At 44.3% G+C, this 12,419-nt stretch overlaps 1 protein-coding gene across 7 annotated transcripts in view; it reads left to right on the forward strand.

Annotated features, from left to right (window-relative positions):
• Positions 1-12,419, forward strand: part of Ptpn3 (protein tyrosine phosphatase non-receptor type 3) — a 152,178-nt gene that overhangs the window by 125,184 nt on the left and 14,575 nt on the right. For all 7 annotated transcript variants that reach the window (XM_076934925.1, XM_076934926.1, XM_076934924.1 and 4 more), the window contains 3 exons: positions 10,438-10,528; positions 10,797-10,858; positions 11,641-11,787. In XM_076934925.1, the coding sequence (XP_076791040.1) occupies positions 10,438-10,528; positions 10,797-10,858; positions 11,641-11,787 (300 nt within the window). The remainder of the gene's footprint in view (positions 1-10,437; positions 10,529-10,796; positions 10,859-11,640; positions 11,788-12,419) is intronic.

Genomic DNA, 12,419 nt, shown 5'->3' on the forward strand with positions numbered 1-12,419 from the left:
ACAGTGGGAGTTGAACAGCCGTGGAAAGGACTCCATGAGAGAGAAAGCAAAGGTGGTTGTCCTCTCTCTCCCCTTCCATTTGCCACCAACAGAAGATTCTCAATTTTTCTATTAACTGGTTATCTGGACAGATAACGTAAAGGCTTGCATCGAGTGGCAATGATATTTTGGATAAGAAATGGTGACTCCAACACCCCAGAATAATTCAAATGAGGATTCAGATCCGGGCTCAGACAGTACAAGGTTTCTCCTTTTGGTGCTGGGGACGCTGCGAACTGGGAGAGGCATTGGTGGATTATTTGTTGACTCAAGACAGTATATATCAGAGGTGCTTTGGGAACATGACGAGGGATGGAGAAGGAGGTTCCTAGCCACAAGGAGCTTGCTGTCTAATTTTGGCATATTTAGGGGGCTGTATCGTAAGACCAAGCAAGATAGGGTAAGATTTTTATAATAGTATATGTTCCCTGGCAACTGGTAATTCCAGTTGGGCTGAGAATCCACAAGGAGGCACTGTGAGCTCTCCTTGGGAACACTTGAACTGTGTTCTTTCCCTAAAGCCATCTCTGTGCAGTGATTTCAACCTTGGTGGGCTTTTTCCATATGGGGGCCTCTGTAAGGTTCTTCTTGCAGTGATTTCATTGGCTTCTGAAAGTCTTTTAAAAGTATTTCTTAAACAGTGAGCCTGTAGCCATGTGTATGGAAATCACCCGGGGAACCGTGAACCTAGCCCACAAATGCTAGACATTGGTTCTTTTAACAAGGTCACCTAAGGGTTTGTGTGTGTTGGGGGCACTAATTTGTTGACGTTGAAGTCAGAGGACAGCCTTGTGAAGTCATTTCCTTTCTTTCGTGTGGTTTTGGAGATTGCCAAACTTTCACATCAAGCGGGTCTATCCAGTGAGCTGCCTATCTAGCCCTTGCTTGGTTTTGATGCATCAGTTGATCCCAGAGAGGAAGGTAGAAGTGGTATCAGACCCACTGTATCACGGCTACTGTATCATGGCTGCCTGTCCCAGCCCTCCATCAGAGACTGTAGTTGGTGATGCCTGTAGAATGTGTACCCTTGGGATTTACACTCTAGTCTGGTACATGGTTTCATGCTCTAGGAAGCTCCTCTTTTACGTGATGTTTTGGTGAGTTCTACTATCCTGACTACTCTGTGATGGAGCTGCTGTAATCCCAGAGCTCTGCCTCTGTCCATCACTGCTCCTCAAGGAGTCCTGGGCTCCCCAGAGCATCGTGTGAAACAACCATCCCTGGGGGAGGGGGCTGTCTTCCAGTACTCCTCAAGCAGAGGGACCCACTGGACACCGGACCAAACAGAAAACTCTCAGGAAAGGCAGCTTCAGTGAGCCCTTGTTGTGTAAGGGCATCGGCTTCTAGAATTCTCATAACTCCCGGTTAGGTGTGGTTTTATCCTGTAACACACAGAAGGAAGGAGGATGTGAGATGCGGTGTGTGTTCCAAGGGTTCACAGAAGTCATAGAACCTGACTGGAGCCCTGTCAAGGTACCAGTACCTCAAGCTTGTTCTTTTAACCACCGCGTACACAGGCCGAAGAAACTGAGATGGATGTCTGTGACCTGTGAAGTTGTTATTAGATGCATACACGTCACCGCTATCTAGGAGGCTGTCTAGCCACATGGAGCCAGACAGACTTTAAATTCTGGCTCTCCCCACTTAACACCATCCCTTAAACTCTATGGCTCTTGCCTCCCTGTCTATAAATTGGGTGTATCCTGGATTAGATGAGATAGATGCTTAATACTTTATCTGGTCTGCGATAAGAACACTATGAAAATTAATAGCAGTTATTATTTATAAACAAAGAGAGACTTCAACAGCATGCAGAGCCTGCATATGGTATGGTCACTTGGCACTAAACTCAGAGCCCTAGGTTGTCAATTCCAGAGTCTTGGCTGTCTGGGTCCTCCCATCCTCCAGGACCCTGTTCTGTGGGCAAGTGCAGGAGAAAGGTTCCGGTCCCCAGCAGGTACCCACACTGCCTCCCCCATGACACAGCGCCAGCTTTGGGGTTGTGGTCTGGAGGCAGATCCCCCAATCCTCACTCTTGTAAGGCTTATTCTAAACATTTTTTTTTTCATTAAGGGAATTTCGTCATCCTTTTCTGTGTCTCTCAGGAAACAGAAGGCGTTTGGTCCCCTGTATAACAGAGTAACAATTAGCATTTCTAAAGCACTTGCAATCTACTGCATGTTTTACATCTTACACCAACTCTCACATTCTCTGTGAAATAGATGTGGCGGGGGTTATTAGAATCGATCTGTATACTCTTTCCGTGCCAAAGACTGAATCCAAGACCCCTGCCACACTCAGCATGCACGCTGCCACTGAGCCACAACCAGAGCACTCTCAGAAATGGAGTAAAGGAGCCTCAGAGATGTAAAGGAACTCGTCCAGTGCCCACACCTCGTCAGGGATAGACCTAGAATTAGAACATGTTGAAAATGAAAGCCTGGGGCTAGAGAGATGGCTCTGCTGTTAGGAGCACATACTGGGCTTCCGGAAGACCCAAGTGCAGTTCTCTGTACCCATGTTGGGTGGCTCAGAACATCCTGTAACTCTAGTTCTAAGGGATCTGACTCTTTCTCTTCTAGCCTCTTCATGCACCTACATTCATGTGTGCAAATCACGCACATACACACACACACACAAACATAACTAAAAATAAAATGAATTTCAAAACAAGCAAAACCCTAACCTATACCTGGGTGAATGGGTATTGGACACCTATAGTCTAAGTTCCTCTGGACGCTGAGACAAGTGGATCATCACTTAAACCCAGGCTTTTTGAGGTTTTGCGACTACCCTGAGCAAGACCTTGACTCAAATAACAATCCAGTCATTGTCAGCAGCTCACACTTACTGGACATAGTTCAGCTCTTTCCCACCCTGCTTCTTTCTTGCCTATTGTTCGTTGCTGCCTCCTTGGAGGCTCGTGGAGTTCAGTTGATAGAAAATGAGCTTTGCAAGGGAATATAACCTCTTCCCTGGACCAATGGACAAGTGAATGGGTGGGCAGATGGATTGACAGATGGAGGGATACATGAGTGGGTAGATGGATCATTAGATGGCTGGATGAATGGCCAGGTGGGTGGATGGATCATTAGATGAGTGAGTGAGTGGATGGATGGATGGATAGCTGGGTGGGTGGAGAGAGAGCAGTATCCACAAGAGGCCACTGAGGGTCTTTTCCACCTCACCTAACTTTGTGTATCACCTCGCATCATCCATTTGTACCAAAACCTACCTAGTCCTCTCTGTCTGACCACTGTTTCTTAATTGATGCTTACATTGCCACTCAAGGAACGGCCCATTAGGGTCAAAACAAGTGACTCACTGGCTCCTGCGATGATTACAGAATTTGTATTTGGAAGAGTAGAGGAGCTGAGCAACACTTCACCAGAGATCAGTCCATGTTGCAGTTAGTAAGGACAGTTGTACTTTCAAGATTTAGATCTGATCCCTGGAAAGAATGCATTAAAAAAAAATTAGTTTCTGTCAGATGTGGTGGTTCACACCTATAATCAGGAGGCTAAAACAGGAGAATGGAGAATTCTAGGTCAGTCTAAGTTACATACCTCATGCCTGTACTCAAGCTTCAGGAGGCTGAGGCAGGAGGATTGCTGTGAGTTTAATGCCAACATTGGGCTATAGGAAAGACCCTGCCAAAAAAAGAAAGAAAGAAAGAAAGAGAGAAAGAAAGAAAGAAAGAAAGAAAGAAAGAAAGAAAGAGAGAGAAAGATTGATTAAATGTATTTTTTCTTTTAAAATGCACTATTGTTTGCACATACATTACACACATATAATCACATACATTATATTGTATCACACACACATATATTATATTACATCACATCACATCACATCACATCACACATTACCACAGTGTACCTGTGGTGGCCAGAGGACAATTTTGTGGAATCTTCCACTTCCATCTTGTGTGTGTTTAGGGGAGTTGAACTTGGGTCACCAGATTCTGTGGCAAGCCCCTTTACTCGCTGAGCTCTCTCACTGTCCCAGGGTTTGCTTTGGTTTAGTTTTCCTTTTGTTCATTAAGAAAGAAAAGGTGAATGACATTGTGGCACACATTTAATCTCAGCACTCAGGAGGTAGGTGGATCTGCATGAGTTCCAGGCCAGCCAGGGCTAAGTGGAGAGAGCCATGCCCCACCCCCCAAAACAAAGAACAAGCAAACAAACAAAAACCAAAACATCCAAGAAAGAGAGAGGCCCTTGAATGTCCCCATACAGTGTGTACATTCCACGCCTCCACAGAACATGCTGACCCGTCTTGTGTGTGTGTCTGTGAAATAGACTCGGCAAATCCTCGTTAGGATGCCAGACACATGCAACTGGGACAATTAAGGATCCCAGAGTCTGCTGGGCAGTGGTGGTGTACGCCTTTAATTCCAGCACTTGGGAGGCAGAGACACCCTTGTCTACAGAGTGAGTTCCAGGACACAGAGAAACCCTGTCTTGAAAAACTGGGGAAAAAAAAAAAAAAAAAAAGGATCCCGGAGTCACTGACACCTGTCCCGTTGCAGCATGCCTGCATGGAACAGCGGGTCAGCAGAAGCCCCAGATGCCCTGGACAGTATCTTGACCTCTGCTGGGTCAGGTACAGAGGAAAAGAGATGTTCACAGTATGGGTGAGCTGCTCATGAAGAGGAAACTGCTAAGGCTCCCAGCAGGTAGATAGTGCCTGGAAAACCTTGAGATAGTACCAGAAAGAAACCATGTCTTGGCACCATTCTGAGAATAGGTTCTCCTTAGCTTAATTATATTGGCACTGTGTCTAAAAAAGCTTGGCTTGTGCTTTGGTAGTGTGGCTTACACCTTTGGTTTTGGTTTTTCGGGTTTTTTTTTTTTTTCTTTTTTGTGCAGTGCCTTAGGATTAAACCTAAGGGATTATGACTACTAGGCAAGTGCTCTGCCACCGAGCTACATCCCCAGCCATTCGTTTATATATGTTTGTCTATTTATTTGCTTATTCATCTATTCTTTCTTTTAGATTTATGTTCTTGAGTGTTTTGCCTGTATGGGGTCTTTACACCACATACATGCCTGTTGCCTGTGGAGGTCAGAAGAGGGGGTGTGGGTCAGATTCCCAGGAAGTGCAGTTACAGATGATTGTCAGCTAAGAACCGAACCCAAGTCCTCTCTCTGGAACAAGTACTCTTAACCACTAAGCCATCTCTCCAGCCCCTACTTATTTGTTCTTTGAGAAAGGATCTCATTTGTTTTCTAGTCTGTCCTTGAGTTCACTGTATAACCCAGTCCTTGAACTTGTGATGATCTTTCTGCCTTAGCCTTCCAAGCAATAAGGATTGTAGCCCATGACCCCAAGCTTGGCACTAGCTTCTAACCCTCTGTAAAATAGCAGCTCCCAACACGGCTGTTTTTATTGAGCACCTACTGTGTGACAGCCACAGTGCTGACCTTCATTCACCTTTCTGTGATTAATGAAGCATGATCCCTGCATTCATGGAGGGTCCCACGTGGCTGTGGCTGCAGAAGTAATGTCGGGTCCATACTCTGATGTGACCTTCTGTGAGTGACAAGAACCTGGCCAGGCAGGCAGGTTCAAGGTCCAGGGATGAGTGCTTCGTGGGAGTGAGCCTTCCCCCAAGTGTTAAAAAAACAGTCAGCATCAGACAATCCTTGGTGAAATAACTTGTGCGATTTATTTCATGTGGACAGGGACTATCTATGAACCTTGGAAAGTGGAATGGAATTTGGGGGGTAAATACATTCTATCAGCCGAGGCTAAGCTGCTGGTGATGCTGTTTGCATTGGGAAGAACTCTAGGTTCTGGGCTATGTAACTGACTACCCGTAACCACCTGGTTGTGAGTCTCTCTAGGTTACTTGCTCTGAGGCAGGCACAGAAACAGGAAGTCAGTTCACTCCTGATGGTCTCTAGATGAGATTTCTACATCTCAAAGTCTGAGATTTCTGGGATTTGAATATACTCCACCTCATCAGTTCAAGCCAGTTCCTCTGGTGACATAGTCCACTTGCTCCACAGTTGAACGGTGGATGTCTTAGTTAGGGTTTTACAGACACCATGACCAAAGCAACTCTTATATAAAGACAACAATTAATTTGGGGCTGGCTTGCAGGTTCAGAGGTTCAATCCATTATCAAAGTGAGAACATGGCAGCATCCAGGCAGGCATGGTGCAGGAGAAGCTGAGAGTTCTTCTACAGCTTCATCTGAAGGCTGCTAGCAGAATGCTGACATCCAGGCAGCTAGGACGAGGGTCTTAAAGTCCACACTCACAGTGACACACCTACTCCAACAAGGCCACACCCTGGGCTGAGCATATATACAAACCATACCAGGTAAAGACAGCAGGTATCTTTAAAGTCTCCAGTTTGACACAGGCTAGTTGCACTTTGTTCTCTCCTTAGCCAGGGTCTCCTCACCTCCTCTTCCTCTCTTTCTTTTCCTGTCCCTTGTCATCCACCCTCCCCTCTTCTGAGGTTTTAAGAATGCTCCTGCTGCTGGTGGCTCTCACTTGCTATGCTAGGACAGAACTTAGGGGATGTGCCTTGAAATAACCAAAGCAAAGTATGTTTTTCTGCTCCATTGTTCTTTTAAAAGCCTTGTCTCTAATTGTGGCCACTACCATGGAGACCTAATTCTCTCCTCTATAACTCTGACCTGTCTCATCGCATGTTCTTCACACCCACCCTAGGGTCCTGAGAAAAGTGGGAATGTCGGTGCTTAAGGCCAGCTCCTGTTGCTGCCGAGACTAAGTGTTGGAATCCCGTCCCCATTGAATGGCTTCCAGCCTAGACATAGTGAGCCTTTGCAGAGGGCGTGCAGACTCAAGAGTGCTGACAGGCCCTGCAAAAGCCAAACCAGTCTTCATTGTTATTTGTTCACTTTCCTCCTCTGAAAATTCTGTAGTTTTCAATTATATAAATAGGTTTTCTGTGCGTGTGTTGATTTTAGAGACAAGCTTATTATAGATTCCTAGTAGGAGCTTAGGAGGGAGGAAGAGGAGAGAGTGAGCAGAGCTGTATAGCAGGAGGGATCCCAGGTCTTCTTTATTTGGGGTTCCCAGTTTCAGAGGGTTAAGGTCCATGACCACCATGGTAGGGAGCATGGCAGCAGGCAGGCTCTGGACCAGTAGCTGAAAGCTCACATCCTGAGACACAACCTCGAGACTCAGAGACACTGGGAATGTCTTTTGAAACCTCAAAGCCAATGCCCAGTGACATACTTCCTCCAACAAAGCTGCACCTCTTAATTCTTGCCAAACAGTTCTACCAAATGGGGACCATGTATTCAAATATGTGAGCCTTTGGGGGTTGTTCTTCCTGAAACCACCACAGCTACATCAGGAAATTTTTTTTTTAAAAGGTTACTTTGTACCTTATAATTCTATCAGCAGGTCATTATTACTGGGATAAAAGTAAGAGCTCATGACCACATCTTTTTCTGGGTCTATGTTTGTCTGCTTGAACTAAAGTTGATTGCAATTACCTTTCTGTTATCTGAAAAATATATCTATCTTTTTATCTATAGGCTAGAGGTGCTGGTTTCTATTCACTTAATTGGGTTTTACTTCCACGCAGTTAATCTGTTAGAAACAAAATGGCATGTAGATAAATGTGACATCTATGGCAGAATTCTACCAGAGCCTCCAATAAACCATGAGTTCGTTTCTAGAATGTACGCACTGTCTATAAAAGCCCACCAGTTTTTAGAGGTGGTTCAGCAGTTACTTTTAGATTGGTAGGTGCTGAAACTATTTAGGTTATAGGTTGTAGGTCAGTAGCTGAGTTCTTGGAGAATTGGCAAATCCAAAACATCCAGTAGATTTAGAAGATATACAGTACCATTATTGTGACCCTGAGTCTCCACGTTAACTCTTTTCTGATGAGTTTTATGCAGTTTGTCTAATGAAAAAAAACAGCCCTAACAGAAGTGAGTTTATAAAACAATACAGTATGCAGAAATACTGCTGGGGGTGGGTGTTCAGCCTCCCCATTCAAAGTGCAAAGAAATCTTGATTGAAGATGTTGGCTATAGTTTGGTGACCGGACCAGTATTCATTCCTGCAGGGCAGTTTGGTTATATGTGCCAGTTCTTGCAGATATACTCAGGAAGTGTGGTTCTGTTCTTGGATGTTTATCAGAGGGGAAAATTTGTAGAATGGACTAATAGCAAAGTAGACCAAGAATGAAGGTAAATTATAATAATTAAATTTCTGAGCCATTAAAAATCATCGGTGTGGAGAATAGCTTGCAGTATGGGAAACAGATACTGTTTAATAATGAGGCTGAAGCAGGCTTCACGATTGCAGCTGTTTCCCAGAGCGCTGGCTATGAGATGCTGAGATCTTTCAGTTTAAATTAGCTTGTGAAATATTTGGCTGGTGAGAATTAAAGACATTTATGATACATCATAGCACGTGTCTTCTTAGAGATTTGTAGAACACAGAGTTAAAGAAAATATTACTCCCCCCACCCCCAGGAATTTTGTGTTTGCTTTTTTTTTTTTTCTTTTTTTTTTTTTTTTTTTTTTTTTTTCTTGCTTTGTTGGTTTATTTGTATGTTTTTCAAGATAGATTTTTCTCTATAGCTCTGGCTGTCCTGGAATTCACTGTACAAACCAGGCCGGCCTTGAACTCACGATCCCTTCCTCCCAAGTGTTGGGATTAAAGGCATGCATCACCACTCCTGGCTATGTTGGCTTTTTGTTGATATATCAAATGCCCAAGAGAAACAATTGAAAGGGACAAGGATTTGTTTGAGTTCATGGTTTCAGAAGTCATGGCCCATGGTTACCTGGCTCCATGGTTTCTGGACTGTGGTAAGACAGAGCATCGAGACGTGGGGCATATGAAGCAGAGCTGCTTGCCTCGCAGCGGCCAGGAAGCAGAAAGGAGAAGCCTGGAATAGACAGCCTCCTCTTACCGTCTGTTCCATCCTGGTCCTGTAAGATGGCCACCGACACTCAGTGTTGGTCTATCTCCCTGCAAAGTACAGCACATATTCAGAGGTGTACTGATCCAATCTAAGTGTCTCTCAATCCAGTTAACAGTCAAGATTGATTATCACAAATACCTATTACTTTAAGATACTTTATCTCTATTGAGGATGGCATGAGAAATAGAGAAAGTACACTGCGGACTGCAGTCTTATCTTAGGATGGTAAGAAGGTAATATGGGAGCTAGAGATGGCTCAGTGGTTAAGAGCACTTGCTACTCTTGCAGAGCATCCAGTTTAGTACCCAGCACCCGCGTTAAGGCTCAAAACTGTCTATAACTCCAGTTGCAGGGGATCCTAGGATCCCTTCTAGTTTCTAAGGACAACAGACTCTCATGATACAAAAACACAATGCAGACAAAACACTAAAACACACAAAAAAATTATAAGAAGGCAGTATATATGTGTATTGTGTATGTTTACAGATATACTTATGTATAATTATATTATATGTATATACAGAAAATAATAACCTTGGGAAAATATATGATAAGATCATCTCAGACTTTTACAAGTAGGTTTTTGTTTGGTTTTTGGCTTTTTGATTTTTGTTTTACTTAGTGCCAGTCTGAGTTGCCCAAATTTGCAATAAGAAAAAAAAGTACCCCTTTCAACATTGAGAAGGAAAAATACAGATTTAAATTCCTGAGGAGTCAAGATGCACTTGTGTGAGGGCTTGGTGACAGTTGTAAAAACTGTGGAAACAGCTGTATAGAAATGAGAAGGGGGTGTGGCCACTTCCTTCAGAGGAGAACTTGTCCTTTACTTAGGATCTTGGGCCAAGCAATTAACCTCCACCTGCCACTTACAGAAATCCTACTAATACCTCCCACAGCTGCAGTGTAAATCACATTAGCCACTATATCCAGTCCAGTCTGTGCATACAAGGCTTTATTTTAATTTCTAGTGCTAATTGCATGGGTAGGGAAATGTCTCTTTAAATGAAGTTACTATATCAGGATCAGTGTGGCGTGCTGTGGGAATGTGTTACTGAGACGGTGAATGAAGCGTTCATGCTCTTTAGCAGTGAGTATGTTTCATTCCATTGAACTGGAGGGAAATGTAGTTTTAGATTGACTTAGGTGAGTCAGAATTCTCCTCTATCCCCCACACTTGTCAACTGTCATAAAAATAAGATTTTACTTACTTTGGATCCATTGTCTGTGACTCAACCCCTGCCTGACTTCTTCCCCCTACAGATCCTCAAGTTTAAGTATATATAAGACTTTCGTTGATTTGTTCTACCAGAGTTTTTTACTAAGGTTTTCTTTTCCTGCGTACCACAGGGTCATTTTGAAATGTTAAGATGGGGGTGGGTCTCACATGAAGGCCTCTGCCATTAGGATATACGTTCATGTTTTTTTTTTCATAGCAATGGAGTTTTAAAAACATCTTTATTTGTCTAATAGCAACTCTACAGAAAGAAGCCTGGCTTAGCCGTCACATTTGCAAAGCTGCCTCAGAATTTGGATAAAAACCGATACAAAGATGTGCTGCCTTGTGAGTATCCGGGCCGATGCCTCCTTCCCCTACATGAGAGAATGCTTCTTTTTTAAAACAGATTGTCTGGGATTCTGGAATGGTTTTCAGTGCGTCTGTAAACACCACCGTCTTTATTGCAGCCGTCTCAGACTCAGAACAGTTGGGGAATAGTGTTTATGCTAATGAGGCGAGCGCTGCAGATGGGGCTGGGGAACTGAACCCTTGTTTACTTGGGATGATAAAAATAACATCCAGAATAAATGGTCAATTTTTCTCTCTCCCACAGATGACACCACCCGGGTATTACTGCAGGGAAATGAAGATTATATTAATGCCAGTTATGTGAACGTAAGCTGGGAATCTGGGCTATTTAAAAGGACATATTGACCCTAGTAATGAGGTTGGGGACAGCAAGGGGGACTTTTTCCGTGACAGAGCGTGCTCCCATTCACACCGTCAGTGGAGTACAGTGCCTTAGTGAGACTATGAGTGGTCTCACTTTACAGAGGTGCAAAGCCAGGGTCACTGAATGACTTGAAAAGCCACAAAACTTTGAGAGAGGGGTCCATACATGTTTGTATTCCACGGTCACCTGCCGATACACTGGCTGCTTGCTGTTTCCCACTGCTGGTGGTATGTTTGAAACTTTCTGTGTTATTAGTGTCCCTCTGCCTCTAAGTCAAAGAAATACTTCCTCCATATATATAACCCAGGAGAGAAAAAAGGAAAAGGTTTGCCTGTTATGGAGACATGCTTATCATGGGCAACTTACTTGAACTTAGATTTCTCCATTTAAAGCCAGGATTAGTGCAAACTTTAATGGGCCACACTGAAAACTACTCTTTAGCTAGCCAGGTGGCAGGATTGGCCGCTCATGTGTTAAATCATGACTTTGCAGACAGTGCCCCTGTAAAAACTGGTCCTCCCCGACGTCCCACTCACTACTCTTGTCACGTTATGATCAAATCTGGAAGTGGCTTTTGCTGCATCTTTGAGAGTTTTTTTCTGACTATGAGAAGATAAGATCTTTTTCTGGTCCGGTTCAGCTAAGCTATTAGGAGAGTGAAGAGAATCCTGCTCGCCCTTGTCAGCTGACAGCCTATAGATAACACCTTACGATCTCACAATAGATGGAGATTCCCGCTGCTGACCTCGTGAACAAGTACATTGCTACTCAGGGACCGCTGCCACACACCTGTGCACAGTTCTGGCAGGTTGTCTGGGATCAGAAGTTGTCTCTGGTTGTCATGCTGACGACTCTCACAGAGCGAGGGCGGGTAAGTGGCTTCATTTCCATTTCAAATGTGTGTAGAGTGTGTTGTTGTGGGACATGAGTCTCAGGGCTGGAAAGGGCCTCTTACTGACCTATAAGTCTCCAATGGACACCCTCAGTGATGAGAAAGTCCTCTTCCTGCCTACACCCTCATGTACATCTATTAAAACAAACTACAAGGGCTGGAAAGGTGGCTTCATGGTTAAGAGAACCTGGGTTCAATTCCCAACACTCAGATGGCAGCTCACAACCATCTGTAGCTCCAGTTCCAGGGGATCAGACACCCTCTTCTGAGCTCCATGGATACTTAGCATATGTGTAATGCACAGACATATATGCAAGCCAACATTCATACACATAAGATAAATAGATCTAAAAAAGACAAGCCAGAAGGTAGTACTTCCCCCAAGTCTTCTCCCCCACTCCCCACCTCCAAACCCCGTCCCCACCCGACAGCTACCCCAGAACCCCTGTGTTGCCTTGTTTCTGCCTGCCTGGGATGGATGTCTCATCTCACACGATAAGATTGTAGTCTTCGGAGGCAGTGTCTCATCCCTCTGATGTACATGCCCTTGACTCCTGGCATCTTTATCCAGCAGTGGGCCTGACTAGGCTGAAAACAGTTCCTTTTGAGTA

Source organism: Arvicanthis niloticus, chromosome 5 (assembly GCF_011762505.2).
Source record: "Arvicanthis niloticus isolate mArvNil1 chromosome 5, mArvNil1.pat.X, whole genome shotgun sequence".
Classification (NCBI taxonomy): domain Eukaryota; kingdom Metazoa; phylum Chordata; class Mammalia; order Rodentia; family Muridae; genus Arvicanthis; species Arvicanthis niloticus.